Genomic DNA, 22,827 nt, shown 5'->3' with positions numbered 1-22,827 from the left:
AATTAATTACTTTTTAAAAGTAATGTGCCCAACACTGTCGATGACACATTTTGTACATTAGTACACAAACCAGATGTAGCCTAACGTTTACAGGTGTTTGAGCACAAGTAGGCCAAATGCATCAGTTCAGGTGGTGAATGAAAGAACCAGTCATCAATATAATCTGATCTGATTTTAGCTTAAAACCCGATTTATGCTTGTTTATTTATAAATAAAAGCCCCCAATTTATTTTATTTATTTATTTTTTTGCTCGCTTACTGGAATGGATAGTGGCCCACTGACATTAAGAGTGTATAGGGCCCAGAATTTGATGCTACGCCCCTGCTCACAGGTGAACCAACATAATGATGATAAAAGCTGTATTTCTGTTTGCAGCACGTTGTAGTATTCTTGTGTTTTCTGACTATATTTTTTCGTGTCATGATGTTGGTGGGTTTCCTCACATCAACTGCTTGCTTCAGGTCCTTCCACAACATTTCTATTGGATTAAGGTCAGGACTTTGACTTGGCCGTTCCTAAACTTCTTCTTCCTCTTATCCTCTCTCTTCTGTTTCTACCCTGCCAGCCTCAGGCAGTTAGGTTCCTCCATATGAGCTTAAGGTTCTGCTCCAGGTTTCTTCCTGTTAAAAGGGAGGTTTTCCTGCCACCGTCGCCTCCAGGCTGCTCTGGAGGTTTCAGGCTGGGTTTTGTAAAGCGTCTTGAGATGATTTGTATTGTTATTGATGCTATAGAAATAATTATCTTCTTTTTCTGGGGGGGCTGGAGTCTATCCCAGCTGTCATTGGTCTAGAGGGGGGGTCCACCCTGGACAGGTCTCCAGTCTATCCCAGCTGTCATTGGTCTAGAGGGGGGGTCCACCCTGGACAGGTCTCCAGTCTATCCCAGCTGTCATTGGTCTAGAGGGGGGTCCACCCTGGACAGGTCTCCAGTCTATCCCAGCTGTCATTGGTCTAGAGGGGGGTCCACCCTGGACAGGTCTCCAGTCTATCACAGCTGTCATTGGTCTAGAGGGGGGATCCACCCTGGACAGGTCTCCAGTCTATCCCAGCTGTCATTGGTCTAGAGGGGGGGGTCCACCCTGGACAGGTCTCCAGTCTATCACAGCTGTCATTGGTCTAGAGGGGGGGTCCACCCTGGACAGGTCTCCAGTCTATCCCAGGGCTAACACAGAGAGACACTCACACCTACGGCCAATTTAGAATCACCAATGAACCTAACCAGCATGTCTTTGGACGGTGGGAGGAAGCTGGAGAACCTGGAGAGAACCCACGCAGACACAGGGAGAACATGCAAACTACACACAGAAAGGAACCAGTCGACCTGGATTAGAACCCAGAACCTTCTGGCTGGGAGGCATCAGTGATGACCACCACACCACTGAGCTGCCTTGAATTAAAAATTGAATTATAATTATAGTTAATGTCAAGAACAAGATGAATGTTTAGGAACGGCCAAGTCAAAGTCCTGACCTTAATCCAATAGAAATGTTGTGGAAGGACCTGAAGCAAGCAGTTGATGTGAGGAAACCCACCAACATCTCAGAACTGAAGTGGTTCTGTTCTGAGGAATGGGCTAAGATTCCTCCAAGCTGCTGTAGACCACTGATCAGCAGTTACCAGAAACATTTAGTTGCTGGTAACTGCTGCACAAATGATTCATTTTCTTGAATAAAAAAAAAAAAAGTAAAATATTTTTGGATTCTGTTTGTGTAGTTTCAGGATCCCTGATAATAATAATAATAATAATAATAAGAAGAAATGAAGCCGACACAGATGTTGTAGTGAAACGTCTGTTTCTTTATTCACACCATTTTCTACTCCAGCTATGTTAGAAGTTAACATAAGTGTCAATCCTCTACTTCCTATGTTGATCTCTCATTCATCTGTACACACTATATAAAAAAAGTCAAGATTATAATATGTTTAGAAATCCAAGAGGGTTGTGAGGGAGGGAGGAGGGTCCGACTGTCGCCGAGGGGGTTTTTGCTTTTCAGTCCCTCCCCTCACTTCCAGCCTCCTCCACCACCTCCACTTTGACTCCTTTTTTTAAAGTTTTATTTATTTTTATTTAAACAAAAGAACATGTTGAACAAGGCATTTGTAACCAGAGCTCAGGTTTTTTTGGGGGGTGGGGGGTCTTGGACATTTGTAAAGCGCTTTTCACTGTACGGCTCACGCAGAACACAACCGACGGGTCATATACAGAGCATGGTAGAAGAGGAATAGTTATACTGCTTGGGCACAACACAAACACAATACAATGCCATCTGACAAAAAGGTACCGTTGAAAACAAGGAACAAATTATTGTCTTCAACTGTTTTTTTTCTTCTAAGCATTTCATAGAAATCAAAGAGAAAGATAAATTGCAAACTTGGAGTAAACAAAGCAAGAATAGATATTTACAGTGAGGTAAAACACATTGGTCTTTAAAAGGAGGTATTTTCTTTTCGATTAAGTGACCTTTTTAATATGTTAATTACTGTATGCTTCTTCTTTTTTATTTTTAAGATACTTCTCAGCTTTTGGATGACATCTATAAAGCAGGTAAATGCAGACGTCATCAACGTAGACACACAATCACATGCAGTCTTGTCATTCGAGGTGAAAAGTAAAAGAAGTCTTGTCAAACTTAGGCACCAAATAAAACACGGTAAAGCTTTTGTGCTACTCTCGTCGCCACAGGGGCCTCACTGCAGCATCGGACCCGAGAGGAGGACGCCCCGACCCGACCCGACGGAGACCCGACCCGACGGAGACCTCTGAGACGACGGAGGGCCGAGGGGAGAGGAGGCAACGTGACCTTTGACCTGACGCAGCCCTCGTCACAGTGTGTGGATCGTGCTAGCATAGATGGGTCAGTCAACCTGTGTGATCTGTGTGGGACTGAGTCGGCAGACACGAATCGAGCTTTGCATATCAAGACAGAACAGAGAGAGAGAGAGAGAGAGAGAGACGGTCCCGTGAGGTGGATATCTGCACAGATTTGCTTCCACGACCTTTTCTCTCTCTCTTTTTTTTTTTTGGAGATCTCAGGTTGTGCTGGGACTGACGGTCGATACATTCACAGCTGTGGGACTTTGTCAGTGCGTGGTTAGTGGTGGAGCTGCAGGCGCAGGTCGTGTTGCCGTCCCGTCCTTCAGACCCTCCAGCTCTCAGACCAGAACCTTCAATGCATGAAGAGCGGCTGCACGTCTGACTCCACCTACCGAACGCTGCTGCTTCCGTCTGTACACCTTCACGGCTATCAAGCGGCGGACTCAGGCTCTGACGTTGCACGGCTGATGCGTATCGTCAGCGGACCTCTTCCCCCGTTTACTCTGAGCTACAGAGAGAAAGGCCAAGGTAGGATGGTGAGAAAAGAGGTACGGCTGGTTTTATCTTTGTAGATTTTTAAAGAAATGTTTCACGGCCTCAGACATTGAGAGGTTAGAAGACTTTAGCTTCTACTTCTTTACGTTCCAAATGACTGTTTGAACCATTTCATGCAGCCACAGTCAGCTGATCAATGTACCTTCAACTTTAACGGAGGTAGGCTTTTAGAAGGTGTCTGGTCTCTTGTCTATAAATAATAAGACGTCCTGCGGCTGCTTGCTGAGCTACTAAACATGTGATCTATCCAAACTATGAAAGCTAAAAGCAAAGACGCCTGGACCCGTTGGGGCCTTTTCATTAAGGGAACACCTGTGGGTGGTGCTCAGCGTCTGTACGCCGTCGACGTAAAGCAAAGACGACCCTCGCTCGTCCTCGGAGGTCAAACTGAGTTTAGTTGTGGTCGGAGCTTCTCTGACTGGTTAAAGAGGAGGAATGGATGTGAGCCGGTTTACCCGTTATGGAGCTGTGGCGCCGGGGAGAATGCGGCTGCAGTGAGGCGTGGCCCTCGTAGCTAGACGGCGGCGTTAAAGTCGATTCGAGAACGTGGAATGACAAGACAGAAAGGCAAGGTAGAAAACATTTCTGTATAAAGAGAAAGAAAAAGAAAACACAGCTGGGTGCAAACGTCTTTTTACAGTTAAGTCGTCTTGGGTTTGAAAAGAAACGGTAAAGTACAAGGCTGCTGGTGACTTTAAGACAGAATGATGGTTGTCCTGGTAGAGGCGAACCAGAGGTGCTGTTGAGTTGAGCTTGTTGTTGTTGTTGTTGTTGTTGTTGCTTGATGTCCCAGAGAATGACGTTGCTAATGGATACACAAACACACGGGGGCTCCGCCGCCGGCCAGGGCTGACTTAAAGGGATTCTCTGACCTCCTGCAACACTGACCCCCCCCCCGCCTCATCCTGACCCCCTACACCCACATGGCTTAAACAGAAAGATATAAAACAGTGAAATAAATCCTCGGCCCAACCAGCTCCACCAGCTCCACACACGTTAATAACTCAGCATAGTACGTCACCCTTCTTCTCTCTACTTGAACATAGCAGCAGTATCCTCGCCTTGACTGACTTCAGGTATCAGGATAGCTTTCTTCTTCTGTTTCTTTCTTTCTTTTATATTTACAAGGCTTCAGACGCCACCTCCACACTACTAAAAATACTTCATTCACCACAACTCGTTCGCTTTGTGTCAAATTTGTTGACTTTTCTTAAAAAGACGAGAAAGGAACCTCAAAGACAAAAAGCCCGTAGCAACTGGTCATGTAGGTATGAGAAATAGTTTGTTTTCAGTTTCTGGTTCTTGGATGTTCTATATAATTAAATAGGTTTTCTTTTTCAGTTGGTTTAAAACCTGGACACGGACGCCTACACACCAGAAACCTGGGATAGAAGAAGAAATACAAAAATAAAAATAAAAATAAAAAGGCCATTTTCTGGAAGTGAAGCGCCGTTTGTGAAATTATTTCATTATCAGTTGCTACAAGAGCTTTTTGATGGAGCTTTCAGAGGGACGACGCCACTTTTCACTTTAACATACACTTGGGCTTTTAGCAGAGGAAAACGTTTCTCCACTCGTGTTGTCGTCTAAGTGGAGAGAACAAGCTGCTCCGAGGCCCAGCAGCAGATTGGCACTGTAATTTCCAACCGCAATCCACAGAGGCTGCAGCTCCTCTTTTTTTTTTTCTTCCATTTTAAGTGAACACCACAGGCACTCATTGAACTGATCAGCACTCTGAACCAGAAAGGAGGACTCCGTCAGAGGACCGAGCGGCGGCGGCGGGGTAATGGGGCGGGGGGATGGATTTGCATCGGAGCAACATGGCACAGAACGATCGGAGGATTATTTACATCCAAACGGCAGAACTCGCCTCGGCACGGGGGGGAGAGGAGCGAGGTGGACAACTGAGTAGCAGCGCATCAATACATTATGTGTTCAATAAAAAGAAAAAACATGAAGACACAACGGACTCTGACGCACAAAACTGCCATACAGGTAAACTCACCTGTGATAGAAGAAGAAGAAGAAGAAGAACTGCACTTATTGCTCAACAATCGAGGAACTCTCTTTGTGCAAAGATCCAATTTACATTTAAAGTTTTGCGTTTGCTGTAATTAAACCAATTCTCTACTTTGTCTTTGAACGTTTCATGGAACCAGGTGAGTTTAGATGTACGGCCTTTTGGCAACAGAACAAACACTTGTTAAATCAGGTGCTACATATATATAGATTTTTTTTTTGTCCTTTACACAGAATAATGACACTACCTTTATCATAGTAATCAATCATATATATTTATATATGTATATATTTATCTTCTTTTTCATTAAAAACAAAATAAAATAAGAGCAGATCATGACTCTTATGCGTTGGTCCCTTAAGGCTTTGCTAAGCTGAAATGACAGAAATGTCAATTTGAAGCATTTTTTGTTGTTTTTCATAAATGTACATTCTAGTAGAAAAGACCTTTCCACAAAAAAAAAGAAAAGGAATAATAATAATAATACACAACCTGGAAAACCTATGGCTTAGTAGATATCCATTTGCTATATTTAAATGAATGTACCTCACTGCTTCTTCTTTTTTCTCTTTTTGACGATTATCCAAGAAAAAAACAACGAAACGCTTGAAAGGTTGATTCACGCTGCTGCGCTGTCAACGGTGCAATGCATGAAAGACAAAATAACAACAGTTTGTATTTATAGGGCAACATCAGTAACGCTGAGAGCCACCGTCAAGTCTTTTTGTTTTTTTTCTTCGTTGTTGTCGTTGCTGAAGTGCTGGAGCTCAAGGTTTCCAGCAGACTCACGAGTCCACTGAGAGGAGCAAGCTGTACGATGAGTAGTTGCTGAGGTTGGTCGGGTGTGATGAGAATGGCACCAGAGTTGTCGGCTGGTCAGTCCCGACGTCGTGGATGTGCATAGTACGAGCTGCTGGCTGCACGCTCGGGCAGGGCTCCGGGACAGGAACAGACACGCTCCACGGCAGCCGACGCGAGAGGAGGTGGGGTTCTTTTTTTTTTTTTTTTTTAAAGCACTGGCACTTTCAGGTTAACAGCTGGCTTGGAAGGCATGGTGGCAGCTGATCGTTGCTGTTGGTGTTGTTGTTCTTGCCGTTTTGTGGTTTTAGCAGAGCAGAGTATAGAAAATAGACACGATTCACATCTGCTGTATATTGCATATGTTGCAGCATGTTCGCCAAAGAATGAATGAGGTCACCATGTCCAGGTTAGATTTGCAAAAAAAAAAAATAAAAAATTAGAAGAAGAAGAAGAAGAAGAAGAAGAAGAAGATCCCCTGCCACCAAAAAACAAAAACCAATAAATTAAAACTGACCTGTTCCGGCTCCTTGGACTATACAACGAGACACGGTGGGAAAAACAAAAAATAAAAAATACTGTTGCAGAGCTGAAAGTCTGCTCAGACCTCGACGAGACAATGAACAGATGAAGCGTTTGTGAGGACTCCTATCAGGCGACCTACAGACCCCAACGCCGCCGTGACACGACTCTAGAGCAGAGCTGCAGAACGACCACACATCAGGAACTGAAGAGACTCTCTCTGTGGACTCATCTCTACTTTCTGACTGTTCTAGAAGGAGACGAACTCGACCGTCTCCTCTCTGTTTCATATAAATAAGTTCTGTTGTGTTCAGATTATACATAAAGATCCAAAAATCATCCCTAGAGAACTGACAGTAGAGGTCGACACCAACTAGTCTCTCACTAATAAAACCCAGTAGAAACTAATAAATCTATATTGTTGACCTGAATCCATCTGCTGAGAACAGACTGCAGCTACATACTGTGAGCTGCAGATGTGTATAGCCTGTATAAAAACATGCAGTGGACCGTTCCTCTGCTAGCGTTAGCATTAGCATGTCTTTTTTGCAGTAGTACTTTAGTTGTATTTCAGGACTGACATGTCGCGGTAGTATGGGCTTCATCTTTACTGAAGTATTTCCACACACTTGATGAACCAACGACCCACTGGGCTCCTCACCTGTCTTCTAGGAGGCGGCCATGTTGGTATTGTCTCTAGTCCACATGATGCTTAAAGCCTCACGGTCAACAAACTGACTGGTCGGTACAACCCCCATCAGGAAATCCAACTGTTAAATTAATCATAATATAATATTTAGGTCACCATCATTTTGCCTCAGCTTGAAGTAGAGTCTAAATCTGAGTTAATTGACACTTGACTCGTTTTATAAGAACAGAAACACGTTCAGAATCCAGAGATGGTTCCACTTAGAGTCTGTGTCAAGAGAACAAGTCGTCTCCACATTCAGCGCCTGAATAGATTAATCAAAAATGTAAATGTGCCACGTGCAGCCCTACTGAAGAGACGCGTCACCCTCTCAGTTGGAGAATTTTAAATGCTAATGTACAGATGATGAGCAAAGAGGAGCTCCAGAGGCCTCCCGGGTGACTTCCAGCTGTCTGTCTGATGACGAACGACGTCAAAGGAGGTGGAGGACGATGAGTGGAGCTTCCTTTAATGCCTCCGTCATTCACGTCCAGCACAACCGTCCTTCATCAGAGCCATCCGTCTACCTCCTTTCAGGACACATCAGTTTGTTGATGAATGAAAGATGAAATAAAAAAAAAAAGAGCACAAGGGGAGGAAAAAAAAAGTCTTCCCTCCAAAAGGGAATCTTAATAAAGATAATAATGCTGTAATGCTAAGTGGATGCCAGTCAGAGGTGTGTGTGTGTTTGTGTGTGTGTGTGTGTGTGTGTGTGTGTGTGTTTGGTAGCTGTGTCTACATCTTGATTCCCTCCTGTTGGCTGAGCTGGGACAGTGTTTTCTTGATTCGGAGAGCGGTGAGCCGGGCGGCACCGTTGGCGTACCAACACTCCCTCATGATCTTTGCCATCACTCGCAACGCCTGTGGACAAGAGACAGAGACAGAGAGAGACACAGAGAGACAGAGAGAGACAGAGAGAGACAGAGAGAGACACAGAGAGACACAGAGAGACAGAGGACAAAGGTTAAGATCTGAGATAATGTGATAGAAGCTGGTGAGATGTACATGTAGTAGTCTAATGAAGATAAAGATTATGACAAGACCCCGTTCAGAGCTCGCATTAACATCAGATCACAAGTGTCCAGGTTAAACAGGTCCAGGTGTGAACACTGATCTGGTCTCTAGAGTCCAGGTTAAACAGGTCCAGGTGTGAACACTGATCTGGTCTCTAGTGTCCAGGTTAAACAGGTCCAGGTGTGAACACTGATCTGGTCTCTAGAGTCCAGGTTAAACAGGTCCAGGTGTGAACACTGATCTGGTCTCTAGCGTCCAGGTGTGAACACTGATCTGGTCTCTAGTGTCCAGGTTAAACAGGTCCAGGTGTGAACACTGATCTGGTCTCTAGTGTCCAGGTTAAACAGGTCCAGGTGTGAACACTGATCTGGTCTCTAGAGTCCAGGTTAAACAGGTCCAGGTGTGAACACTGATCTGGTCTCTAGAGTCCAGGTTAAACAGGTCCAGGTGTGAACACTGATCTGGTCTCTAGTGTCCAGGTTAAACAGGTCCAGGTGTGAACACTGGTCTGGTCTCTAGAGTCCAGGTAAGAGTCCAGGTGTGAACACTGATCTGGTCTCTAGAGTCCAGGTTAAACAGGTCCAGGTGTGAACACTGATCTGGTCTCCAGAGAGAATTTTAACACTGATTTCTGATCATAGTACTAAAGGAGAACTGTAGCTACCGTCCGTCTGGTAACATCTTACTCCTCTCAAGGGTTGTGAAACACATTTTCAGACTGAATCGTTGCTTGGTTTGAACTTTGTTGTTCCGTTTTCATTTTACTCTTGCCTCGGTCATTTGACTAGACATTAAAACTATGATTTCCAAGGAACTCTGTCCCGCATCCCTTGGTGGAGCAGTTACCGGCATCTGGTATGTATGAGTCACAGTTCTCATTAAAAGACAGCTAACACATTCCAGTCCAGTCCAGTCCAGTCCCCCCCCCCCCCCCCAACACACACTCTTCACAGTCCCACTACCAGCTTTAGCTTAGATAGCAGACGCTCAGTTACCATATAGGGTTTGTCAGACACGACTTCATTTACTGTAATCCTCATGGCGTGATTTACAGGATAAACTGTGAGCCGAAGGGAAACTAAATAGCCCTGCTGGGAATACAACTGTACAAGACTGAACTTCATCTATGAGAATCCAAGTGAGAAAACGTTGGTTGTTGGTGCTGAAAGGTACAAGTGGCTGCAGATACAATGGAACATAATGATACAGGAAGTATTTTGTTTTTTTCCAGATCTGCTTTTCATTTCTGCCTGTAAACTGATCCAGATTTATTATTTTTATTTACCATAGGACTCAAGAAGAATACTAGTCCTGACCCTATGCAGCATCCAAAACTAAACCTGCCGGCTGAATAGGTGCGACTATAAGTGAATCAGACTGAATGAGGAGCAGCTCTAGTTCCATGTTAACCCAGAATGAGACTCTGAATAAACTGTGTAGTTTTAGTTATCACCTGATTAACATCAACAACTTTAACCCTGGTTACATGAAACAAGCTGAACTCAACCATATGTGGTGGATCAGGTCTGTACAACATGACAACATGACGCAATGCAAATCCAGAATAAAGTGCAGTTGATAACGTGCAATATATTTTACAATTAAACTATTGCACAACAAATGTAATCCCAGAAACTGTGTTTTAAATCTCATTATTCCGTCATAGTGGAACTCATCCTGCTCAGTGACGTTCTCTCTTCATGAAATCAAGGTCTGGATGTTGCTGATCTGATCTTAAATAGATTATTGTTTGGGTGCAGCCTTTGACTGAGTGGACTCCATGGATTCTGTTTAGATGAGCAACTACTACCACCTCACCACACATCCACATTACACTAGTCACTGACTAACAGAGGACTGCCTTCATTTTACACAGCACACATGGTTAGACAAGTGATTCTGGTTCCTCTTCTTGTGTTTTTTGGCAGAAGAGCAGGATGATGTTTTGATGCTACAGGGACGTGGTTTTGGTTTGAAACTATAAAAGATCAGGTTTGGCTGAAGCCCGATACTAATCTGATCATTTCAGAAATGCCCGGACCCGTCCTGATACCAGTGGGGACATTTCTGACTTATTGTGTTTCACATGAGATTGTTAGCTAACCGCCAGCTAGAAATAAAAGGGCTATGTATGAGAGAAACATGTTAGTGCAGGCTTCCCAGGACCTGTTGAATAAAAACAACCTATGAGAGCTATCAGGGCTTTATGGAAGCAGAGTGAAGCAGGCAGGCCAACAGGGGTCCATGGAGCAGAGCGGTCCCTCAGTTAACCAAACACTGTAGTTGAATGTGGTTTGTTGTCTGAATGGTTGAAGGAACAACCACCTTGGTCTGGTAGTTCACTCTGTTCTGTATTAACATAACACCTCTGCTCATAATGATCTAAAGAAATTCAAGGCCAACTAATACTGACGGATTCTGTGGCTCTTCATCATTGTCAAATATTCAATGTGTTCATTCATTACTGTTGTTAATAATAAGTCAAGCTTGGTTTTCCTGTGAGTCTACATCTGCAGGTGCAGTCTAGTTTCAACTTGCTAAACCTGTTTTTCTGTCTGGATGGATATCATTACTGGTTCATTGTGCTTCACCGCCGTGTGGATATGAGCGGCTCTTATTGTGTCTTACTGTGAGTTCATCGAGACATGCCTGAGTTTGGCTCCAGACCAAACACTGAAACTAAGATCCCAGTGGTGTGTACAGTAGGTTTGGTCTGATGGTGGTAACAGCAGGGAAGAGGGTAGCGTCTTAAAAGACAATCTAACCAATCTGTTGGTTTGGTTTTTCTCTAGGAGGCTACAGGAGGTTTGACCTGGTGGAGCCAATCTACCCTTCTCCTTTTCAAAGGAAAAGTCAGAAAAGTCAGAAAATGCATAAGTCATGGCAATATGAGATTGTTCTAAAAAATAAAAATAGAGGGGGGTACCCAATAAATGCCATGTACAGCCCCTTGCAGATACTTTTCACTTAAGAATATGGACAGAAAATCACTGTAGTGTGAAAAGAAATGAGCAGAAACTAAGGGAAACAGATTCTTGGGAAACAAAAGCTAACCTGCACCACGAGTTCATCTCCATTTAGATGTCAAAGAGGTGCCATAAAGATGAATAAAGGCTGCTTTGGTTTATTTTAAAACACAAAGTTGTGATGTTGCTAAGCTCCCTGTAGAAAACTAACATGCTGTCTTTGTCTCAGAGGTCTTTACTAGCCCGTATTCACAGGTACATTTCTTCACATCTTCTTTATGGCAGACGCTGTTAATGTGAAAACCTTTTGGGGATTATAATACAAGGACACGTGCAAAATAAATCCCTAAAAAGAAAACGGGTACGTTCCAGATCACTATTATCAGATATCTGGACGCTCCCAGAAAAAAAAGTAGCTGAGCTGCTACGACTTGAGGTAAAAGTGTTCAGACAACAGCATCTGACACGACCTGACAACGATCTGTTCTGGCGTCTATATTCTGCGTAGAGGGCAGAGCTGTCGGCTTACCAGAGGCAGGAGTTTATAAAGACGTCTGGTATGAACAGCAGTGAGATTGAGACTGTGACTCAAAGCCAACTGGACTAAAGCTGCTTTGGATCTACTATCAGGCAACATGACGCATTTGTATCCCTCAGAATTTTATTCTTTTCTGCATAAGAAAAATATCTGTGGAAGTCCTGGAAACTGCTGATCAAACTGCAGATGTTTAGAAATGTTCTTCTTGGAGAGCAGTGTCTTTGTCCATCACACCATGGTTGTTCAGTGGATCCATCAACATTAACATCAGCCAATGAGAGAGAGGCCTTTAGCTGCTTAGAAGTTCCCCTGGGTTCCTTTGGGACCTCTCAGACTATGATGGAGTGATCTTTGTTGGTGGACCACTCCTGTGGAGGGGAACAGTCGTCTTCAATCTGTCTGACTGTGGATTATTTGTGGGTTCCAAACTCTTTAGAGATGGTTCTGGAACCTTTTCCAGCCTGATGAGCAACAACAACTCTTTTTGGGGGAACTGTGGACTAGTGGTTAGAGGTACAGCTTGGGACAGAGGGGTCCTGGTCCCAGGCTGAGGTGCCCTGAGCAAGCATCTAACCCCCAAAGTGCTCCCCGGGTGCAGTCCTTAGAGGCTGCTGCCCACTGCTCCAACCGTACACACTACTGTGTGGACGAACAGACAGGTCAAACTGCAATTTCTCCATTGCTGGACAATTAAAGGTTAAATTACTCATTATATTCTGAGCTCCTCAGAAAGCTCCTTTGTCCGTTGCCATCATACTTCCAGGACTGGATGTTTTGAGACATTTTTATGCAGAGATGTAGAAAATATCTGCAAATTCCTTTAAGTGGCTCTGTATATGCAGTGCTAACCAGACTGAATCTAAAAATATGCCTTTAGATTTGTCAGGGGAATGATTACATCTTTAGACAAATAGCAGTAATCAGGCGCTGAGTGTTTTAATGTACCCTAACTGCCTTCACGAGCTGCTTCACTGCAGATGCATATGCTGCTGACTAAGTGGGCTATAACAACGGGCTAAAACTACAATAACCAACGTCCTACTCCCTTTCCTCCTAAGTATCTTTGTCTCGTGTTAAAAGGAAATCACAGGAAACTAAACCTCTTGGTAACATGAGTTAGCCTCAGAACATCACGTGTCCTACCTCACAGCTCTGCCAGCGGTTGGGAATGTTGGGCCGAAGCTTCTGCTCACAAACCACCTTCCTCATCTCCTCCACAGATGGATCTGACTGGACCAGGTCGTAGTAGGGCAGCTGGTAGTCCTCGTGAATGCCTGACACAAACATATGAGGTTACACTACATGCACCGGCCTGTCTGCTCATGCTGTACGTCATCATTTCCATAATTAAGTCTTGTTAATTACGTCCCCTCATCCACCGTCCTGCTACAGTTTTATTCTGCTTGATTCTCACCTCCCATAGAGCAGCGGCTGGCGATCTCCCAGAAGACCAGGCCCATGGCGTAGATGTCCGCTCGCTTGAAAGACTCAAAATGTTTCATGTTAATGGAGTCGTCCAGGACTTCTGGAGCCATATACCTGAGGAGACACATCATTATCAGACTCGTTATCAAACCGTTATCTTGTTATTCAAGTCATTAACCAAGATGTGTGTCCAGTGATCATCTAATAGCAATGAAAGCGTTAACGACCTGCCACCTGGAACAATGAGCTAGTTACAGACAAGCAAAGTTGAATATGTCATTACTGCCTCCCTAGGATGTTAATCCTGTCTGAATGGGCCTGTTGACTTTTCACTGAAAGACAGGGATTTGTTCCACAAGAGCTCCTTAAGAATAAAATCACCCATAAAATCAATTTCTAAACCTTTTTACATTTAATAGGCACTGCCCAAAATCAATGTGACCTGGGCTGATTAAAAATGAACAAGCTATGAGAGAACAGAGCTGATCTCTGGAAACCAGCAGTTTGATTTTGAAGGGTAGTAATTTCATTTTATTTCCTGGTAGAATGAAAGTAAAGGATTTTTAGCCATTAAGGTCTGATTCATTTAGTTCTTCTAGCTGAAAAACAACATTTTAATATTCTATTAATTTTCTACATCTTGTATTCTTTGAATGTAAAGATGAATAAATTATTAACTAAGATAAAAACATCTTAAATCAAGGACATTTTTTTTGTGTGCGATTGACTCTGTTCCAGTGTTTAGCTCCTAAATGATCTTAATCATCTGTTCTAACTTGTTGTTGAGATGTTCTTCCTGGTTCTTAGTTCAGTTGAAGCTTCAAATGAGAACTAGCACAACTCTAAAGGTTTTAGATGAACACAGACGAGAGCAACAACTACTTTGTCAGAGTCAGAGTTTCTTCTTTCCAGCATCTGATCCTTTTCATGTGTGAACACGTTAAAAACAGATTCATTGATTCATTGTCAGTCTGACAACACAGCACAGCAACTAACATATGTCCAGAGATGAAATCCAGTCCAGAGCAATGACAGTACTGACTGGAAAGTAGAAACTATTGCTACTGACTAAACTGTTCTGGTCACATTCTCCTTGGATCAACACAAATCTACTTGGTTTTAGTCTGAGACTCTAGTTTGGACAAATCTGGGCCTTCTTGGAGGAGACACACATTTACTCTGTTTAATCAAATGCTCCTGTTCTAAAGGCAGATCATTTAGATTTTGAGTAATATGCTCCTCATTTTAAAACCTTTCTCTTGGCACTAACTCAAGGTTTCTTCTTGTTAAAAGTCAGTTTCTTTCTTGCTTCCTTGCACCTTAATGCTTACTCTGGCTTCTGAAAGCACCTGGAGATCATTTGTACCGATGCTGATGCAATATAAATATAAAATCCAGAAAGATAAAAATAAAAAAAAACATGCATAACACGGATTTGAGCCAAGGCCACTGACCCTCACTAAATCATTTAGTGGCATAGTACGTCTGCAGCATAAAAACACAGCAAGAAGGAGACAGGCTCCAACACAAAGCTATGCTGCTTCTATTGTGGATGTAGAACGTGTGCGGCTCAGTTTCCAAACCTACGGCCAGACAAGCCTATATAATGGAACAATACACGTTTAGAGAGATGCACAAAGGCCAAGAGAAAGTGAGCTGGAGAGAGAGAGAAAACCTAAAACACTTCAGAGGGAGGGAGAGAACTTGAAAGGCTGAGATTAATCTTTTATTCTGTAAATTATCTAACACTTTTAGAATTTGACAAAAACCCAGGCCCCAAAAAACTGCATTGTAGAGCTATGTGCCATTTGTTTTGAAGTATTTTTTTACTGAACGTCCTTGTGGTGCAAGGCTGCATCGTGTGTCTTCCAGGCACGTTAGCAGAGGATTCATTTCAAGGTCCATGACGTCCTGAGGCCCAGAGTATAAACTATGCAATCTCCATCTAGTTTCTCTGCTGGTGTGAGCAACGACAGAGCCTCCCTGCTCCCATCTATGTGAATGATAGGGCCAAAAATTACAAGAGGATTTAAGTGAAGCAGAGATTAGGCTGATGTGGGTCCCGTTCAGACCTCACATTAACATCCGTCCCTGGTGTCCAGCTGTAAGTCCAGGTGTGAACATACCCAGGACGCATAGATCTGATCTGAGACCACATGTGGAGGTGGTCTGGGACACATGTGACCTCCTTCCTTTGGTAGTGTGAACACACAATGAGTCCTGGGTCACATTAAAGACCACCTACTCATTCACAACCATACATGGAAGCTTCCAGGGCTGGAGTTAGAATCTGAGTTTAGTGCAGGTCTCTGACAAAACTAACATCAGGACGGAAATCAATACATAATAAATAATAAATTAATGTTCTTGGTTCTGAAACAGCAGTAGAGATCCGTTAGAGACAGTAGCTGTTAAAATATTCTACTGGAGTTTATTTACATCCAGAGAAACTGAGATCAGATGTGAAGAGCTGGATGGAGACACATGTTAATACCAGGTGTGAACACAGGTAATAAAAGATGGACACTAGTGATTGGACTGCCTTCTTTATTTACACCCCTATCTTGTTTTGAGGCTTGCAGGTGTGCTGTGAAACACCACAACAATCAGTCCCAGTGACAACATCACGCCACATGCAGAGAGCAGAGTCGAGTTTCTCCCAAAAACAGTGAAGCCATAAATGTCACAATGAAAGATGGCTGATAGGCACAGCGCCCGAGCCAGGCGGAGAGAACCACCGGAGGGTAGAAGAAGACGAGGGAGGACAGAAGGATGTCCTGATGTCTCATGCAGCATGCACTCACCTTTTGGTTCCCACTCTGTGGTTTGGAGCAATGTCGATGGTGTCGGTGGCGGAGTCGTGGCGGACGGCCAGACCCAGGTCAGCGATGCAGCAGGTCCCGTTCTTCTTCACCAGGATGTTCTTTGACTTCAGGTCTCTGTGGGCGATTGCTGGCTTTCCTGGACGACAGAAAGTCATACATTCAGTGACAGCCCTGGTTTGTGTGGAGAACAAGGATTCATTTAGAGTCCGTGTTAGTTTTTGTCAGGTGTCTCACCTTGTGTGCCCACTATCTCCATGTGGAGGTGGGCGAGGCCGCTGGCCGTGGACAGGGACAGCTTGATCATGCCCTCCACGGTGACGGTGTAACGGTTCAGGTAGTCAAACAGAGAGCCGTGCTCGTGGTAGTCGGACACCAGCCACAGCTGAGTCCACGTCCCGTTATCTACAGACAGGAAGACAGGCGGAGAGACGATGAGGGGCTAGAGCTAAGGACAAGGTTTTCATTTTGTCTGGGGAACTGATTCCACTCTGGCAAAAGATCTGACTGCCAATCAGATCGTTTGGGGGCGGGGCTTAATGTGGCGATGCGGTCAGAAGAGTAACGGTCGTCATACATGTCATCTGAACGTCATAGAGTTTAAATAGTTTACAATAAAATGTCTCTGACTGGTTAAAGGACTAAGTATTTTTCTCTCATAGTGAAATCCACATCTGAAACTTCAATATATTAAATACGTATGAAGTTTTAAAATCGTATTTTGTCACATGAGTATAAAATAAGTGTTCTTTCATTTGGTAGCCACAAAACTGGAATAACTATCTGATAATATGGAAAATCTGAAGAAAATAAAAGCTAAACAAAGTATGAGAAGATAAAAACTACTGGCTAACTGTGATTGGTCTAATAACATATATAAATAGAGCAGGGGCAGTATATAATGACACCTTAGTGGTTAACACAGAGCACAGACGTCAGGTTAGAAGTTAGGAGCATCCTTTCATTCTAATATTATTTTTACCACACGCTATAGTCTCTACACGCCTCATGATTTCAGATAAATAATGATTTTTAAATACACTTTTGTAACCAAATTCTAGCATTAAGCGCCGCAGACTGGAAAAATAAAAGTGTCTGGAGGAAAGGAGACATAATTAAAGGTAGTAATTATTGACCGACTAAAACTGAAGCAGACACAAAGCAGCGACGAGCCTGAGAAAGTCCGTTTTATTATATATTTTTTTTTCTGCTGTGAGGTAAAACTCTCCATCCAGCCAGACTGTAGCTGCACAGATGAAAAATACATGTCTGGAAACAGTGACTTCCATGACTAATGCAGTTCCTTTCAGTAAGCCACGGATTTAAAACAAGGTCGAGGGGAAGGGGCCACTGGGTGTGGAAAAACAAAATAAAGTTTTATTTTCTGTTTCTGTTTTTCTTCCTACGAAGGCTCCAATCAGACTTTAGGGAGATGAAAACAGAGACCGTAGCATTGTTTGGCTTAAAGCTGCTTTTCTTTATGTTTCTGGCAGATCTGCACAATAACAAGTCATGTTGCATTAGATGTGTGCACCTCCTGTCTTTACTGATAGTGAAGAGAAGATGCAGCGATCGCCTAGATTAACGCTGATACTGAAGAAAACGACTACACGTCATGATGGGGATGTCGCAATCAAGTTTCTTTGCCCTCTCATCCAAACCCGACCTTTTAATATTCAGTACTGGCTGATTTGAGTCCTGACCTGGTCATAAATACTTGTCTTCTCCTAGAGTCGACTGGATTCAGTCCAATAAATCTTTCTGTCTTAGTTAACGTAGTGTGCAGAGGGTAGCTGGTACCTGGCTCCAGAAAACCAAGGTGTTTAATCAAGTTGGTAGCAGCAGCTGTGACGCAAGCCAGCCGCCAACAAAACAGAAGAAGACGACAACAAAAGAAGGAATAAGAAGAAAGTAGAAAGAAGAAGTAGTAGTAGTAGTTTTGGTTTTGATGCTACAGCGGTTAAATAACTACTAAAGCTGAGGCTTGGCTGGAGCCAGATACTGATCTGACCGGCCCTTATACCGATCAGGACATCCCACCCACGTCAGTCAAGACGGCCACCATGACTACATCATATGCTTCCTCTTCTGATCTGTCTCGCAGACACTCAGCCTCCTATATCTGCATGTGTGTGAGCTGGCAGAGCTGTTAAACTGTGAACTATTACTCCCCCACACTGTCTACCAGCCTGTCTGCTCACAGCTAAGGCTTGTTTCCACTATCTCCACTGATAGCTGAGCTGATTCTACTGCTTCTCTGCTAAAGATAAACGCCCGCCATCATTTACAGATGATAAGTGTTGGAGTAAAGACCGTGTTTCTCGTTGGGTTCCTCACCTTTATTGTCGGCAGCAATGAAGCCCAGGATATTCTCGTGCCTGAGCATCACAGTCTGGTAGATCTCAGCCTCCCGGAACCAGGAGCGCTCCTCGCGGGAGGAGAAGATCTTCACGGCCACCTCCTCGCCGCGCCATTTACCCCGCCACACCTCGCCAAAACGCCCCTTCCCAATGCTCTCCTGGAGGATGATGGTTCTGGCGATGGTCCTCTGCACCAGCAGCGGCAGACCTGGAGGAAAAGAGAAGGAAAAAGATGGAAATAAATATTTAAAAAGCCGACGGTCAAGAGTTTTAGGAAGGAAATAAAGAGGTTCCAAGGAGTGTTAGAGTCGAAATACTTTATTTAATTCAACTCTAATGATAAAGAACATGACTCAACTTGTCAACTGATAATTAGTCAAGTGAAAATGATAGTAATTTAATTATTCATTAGAGACAATGCCGAGAAACAACTTATTATCTCTGAGTCTGGAGAAGAACCAGGTTTATTTAGAGCTGAACACGACGATCCATGGACCAGAGAGACCTGGACCACAGAGACCTGGACCAGTGGTCACAGTGGAGACTACTTCCTGGACCAGAGAGACCTGGACCAGTGGTCACCACGGAGACTACTTCCTGGACCAGAGAGACCTGGACCAGAGAGACCTGGACCAGTGGTCACAGTGGAGACTACTTCCTGGACCAGAGAGACCTGGACCAGTGGTCACCACGGAGACTACTTCCTGGACCAGAGAGACCTGGACCAGAGAGACCTGGACCAGTGGTCACAGTGGAGACTACTTCCTGGACCAGAGAGACCTGGACCAGTGGTCACAGTGGAGACTACTTCCTGGACCAGAGAGACCTGGACCAGTGGTCACCATGGAGACTACTTCCTGGACCAGAGACCTGGACCAGTGGTCACCATGGAGACTACTTCCTGGACCAGAGAGACCTGGACCAGAGGTCACCACAGAGACTACGAGTAGTCAATTAAGTCTAATATTAACTTTCGCTTTTTTGAGGTTTCTTTTTTACCAGTTTTCATTTCTGGCTTTTAAAGGTTTTTTTAAACTTGAAATACCAAATAAATGCCACGGACCATAAATACAGCATCTCCTCACTTCTTGAAACTACATTTAATGGACTTTAAGACTTTTAATAAGAGCTGGGTTGACCCAAGTGGTTTCTTCTTCTTTCTTTACTTTATTTGAGTAATAGTTCAAACTGCAAAAATACTTAGTTTACAAAGTTCCTGAGGTTTTCTCTCATCTTTAGATTCTACATTTATCAAGTGCAAACAAGCAGAAACATGACTTAATGTATATTTGGATTTTTATCTGAACAGACAAAGAAGCAGCCGGGGGATACCGACTCTAGACGGCTAAGCCTCAACTGGAAGCGATCCAAGATGGGATAAAACGTTTGGGACAAAACTTTGCCCCGAACACCGACTAGTTCTGCCCCAAACCAAAACCACATCCCTGAAGCTTCAAATCGTCGTCTTCTTCTTTGTTGTAACAGTAGCTGGCTGGCGGCAAAAATGCCAAAAACTCATGTCTGTTAGGACTTTAGGACATTTAAGATCGGACTGGGACTGGGACCGGTTGATACTGATTATTACAAGATTGGGATGGATCGCTATCGGGCGCCAAAACAACCTGATCGGAGGTTCAATTATAGACCTGACGGTGTCGATCATCTTGTGTTTACTCACTAAAAGCCCTCAGCAACAATCTATTTATCTCTACAGGCCCCTTGGACACGCCATCCTCCAGGAGCTGGGTCTAAATTTATAAAAATATATTTAATTCATACTTTAAATAAACAAAAAATTGTGAGTGTCCAAAAATAGATATATATTTAATATAAAAACAGTTAACGTGTAATGCAAACAAACCATGTGGACGTATCTTCTTTGATTTTCTGTGCACATTTAGTTTTATATTAACTTTGTTATAAACTACACATCAATTTTACATTTACAGGAAACTATAAATGTACATCAACTAGTCACAAAGAGACATTTATTCCATTTATTGTACACACTCAGGATGATGGCAATTTTTTGTACGAAGGTGAAAAGCGTAATGCTGTGTCATCTTTTATTAGTTGGTACTTCATTCTCTGAGTTCTGAAAAGCATCTTGAGAGTATCTGGATGTTACTGCGTAAATAAAACTGAACTGACCTGAATAAAAAGTGGTCCAGTGTGTAGCTAAAATGAAAAAGTGAATTCTTCATCTCCCACCTTGCCCCACGGTATTTACTTATTTTTTACAATCACTCAACCTGCCAACGATAGAAACACTCGTAAGGAGTGAGTCTGCATGTGTCGGTAGAAAAACAGAAAACTGAAGTTTTGATTGAATCCGAATGCAGCCAATCAGGTAGCTTCCTTTACTTCAGAGCAGCTAGTCTCTATTTTTCATGTATATTTGTTAACTCACTACTTTCACTCATTTTCAACAGACACTACACACATGAGGTGCCAGTCTCCACGGAAATGTGCTAATTTATAACTAGCATGAAGGACGGCGTACGCCAGGCAGCAGTGTGTGAATCTGGGACATCGGGGTTATTGTAATAGACTTCTACTTTTAAAAACAGGTACAGCTGGAGGGTGTTTCTGCTGCACAGGCAATCACACACCAGACTAGTTCATGTTCTCCTTAGAACTCTAATATGTGGTTAAATACAAACACAAAAAGGCACAGATGTGGCACTGAAAATGTGTTTGACACCAACAACGACAGGCACCTGATTAGCCACTAACTCATGAGTAGATACGGTTAAAAAAAACAGCAATTTGCACGGAATAAAAAGAAGCACTGACACCGGGTCAGGTTTTTAAAAGAGACCACTTTCCTATTCAAACTGATCTTCATTTGAAAGATCCGATAGCGATGTGCCATTCACTGCGTCCCCTCGTTAGACATCCAGCTCAACGGGACAAGTCTAGTCCAATTATTGGGAGAAGGTTTTTAATTCAAAGGTTTGAAGATAAATAGATAAAAATGTGCCGTGCAATCATTTTCAATCATAGTTCCCTTATTTTCAGGGTCCCACACTTAACTACAAAAAAATAAAATTACATTAGTCGTCCTGAGTTGATGTTTGAGGGAGCAGTGTCAGACCTGAAAGCTGACTGGATTTAAAAAGTAAGAAGAGCTGCACGAAAGTAAAGATGAATAACTAGAAGGAAAATATCAAAATGTGGAAATACCACAAACCTCTTGAACATTAGTTTGATGAAAATCTCTTTCAAAACAAAGTAAAAATAGAAATGAAAATATCTCTTAATGAAATGATACTGAAATTGAAGAAATAAGCAGCGACTGAATTAGGTGAATTACAGCGAAGGTAACATAACAATACAACCTAGAACAGATTCTGTGTCGTAGATCTGCAGCTCAACACCTATGACCTATCATTCTGTTTATTTTATCTGATGGAAGTTGGAGCCTGACTCACTACTAAGCTGCACTTATCAGAACAATCGTAGTTTCACTTGTAAATGAGTCTTTGTGCTGAAAGACAAGAGAGGCCTCATCAAGTAGAATGTGTAGCCCTCAGAAAGAGAACAAAGTGTCCTCTGGTGTGTCTTACCTGATCCAGAGCCCGAGGTGGTCATGTCGTAGATGAGGTCCTTCAGCGTCGTCCCCACCGTGATGAAGGGGTGGTCCATGGAGGGGTCTTCTTCGTTGGGCACGCGGTGGTGGTGGTGATGGTGGGCCCCGGCACCTCCGGCGCCTCGGTGGCTGTGGCAGATGTAGAACGCCAGGACCAGCAGCAGGCAGAGCACGCACACCGGGACAGCGATCACCGCAGCGAGGGCCACGGGGCCGAGTGGAGGAGTCTTATCGTCGGGTACTGAAAGACAGAAAGAGAAGAACACCACTCAAAGACGTACTTATTTAAATATTTATCTTCTTATTTCTTCAGATTAAGGGAAGATGAGGGCGACTGAGCGAGTTGCAGGTTGGCTTTGAACATACTGATGGCTGGGAAATGGCAGCGCTAGCTAATGAGCTAAGAAGCCAGACAGGCCAAGTGGTGCTGGGACGCGTTCCATCTGCTCGGCTGATAGCAGATCTGGCCTGTAACTGACACACACATAAGAACGGCTGCATTTCCCTCGTCAGAACTAAAAGTTATATTTAACTCCGTCTGAACGCTGCAACAATCATCCTGCGTCTTCATCCACCTACTGGATTGTCATCTGAGAAACTGGAAGACAGAGAGGATTAGGGACGGAGGAAACCTGAATCATCCAGCGACATAATTCAGACGCCTTCATCAAAACATTTAGGGAGAGGTCTCTGAGTTGTATCTGGTGCTGCC

At 43.5% G+C, this 22,827-nt stretch overlaps 1 protein-coding gene across 1 annotated transcript in view; it reads right to left on the bottom strand.

Annotated features, from left to right (window-relative positions):
- Positions 1–1,779: 1,779 nt before the first annotated feature.
- tgfbr1b (transforming growth factor, beta receptor 1 b) overlaps positions 1,780–22,827 on the bottom strand; it is a 46,123-nt gene continuing 25,075 nt past the window's right edge. The window contains exons 3-9 of the mRNA XM_084565701.1: positions 22,093–22,356; positions 18,501–18,731; positions 16,401–16,568; positions 16,146–16,302; positions 13,331–13,455; positions 13,060–13,190; positions 1,780–8,259 (exon numbers count right to left, since the gene is read on the bottom strand). Of these exons, the coding sequence (XP_084421827.1) occupies positions 8,134–8,259; positions 13,060–13,190; positions 13,331–13,455; positions 16,146–16,302; positions 16,401–16,568; positions 18,501–18,731; positions 22,093–22,356 (1,202 nt within the window). The 3' untranslated portion in view covers positions 1,780–8,133. The remainder of the gene's footprint in view (positions 8,260–13,059; positions 13,191–13,330; positions 13,456–16,145; positions 16,303–16,400; positions 16,569–18,500; positions 18,732–22,092; positions 22,357–22,827) is intronic.

This window comes from Chelon labrosus (genome assembly GCF_963514085.1).
Source record: "Chelon labrosus genome assembly, chromosome: 18".
NCBI lineage: Eukaryota > Metazoa > Chordata > Actinopteri > Mugiliformes > Mugilidae > Chelon > Chelon labrosus.
The sequence above is the reverse complement of the archived record's forward strand: the minus strand, read 5'-3'. Positions and strand labels throughout refer to the sequence as shown.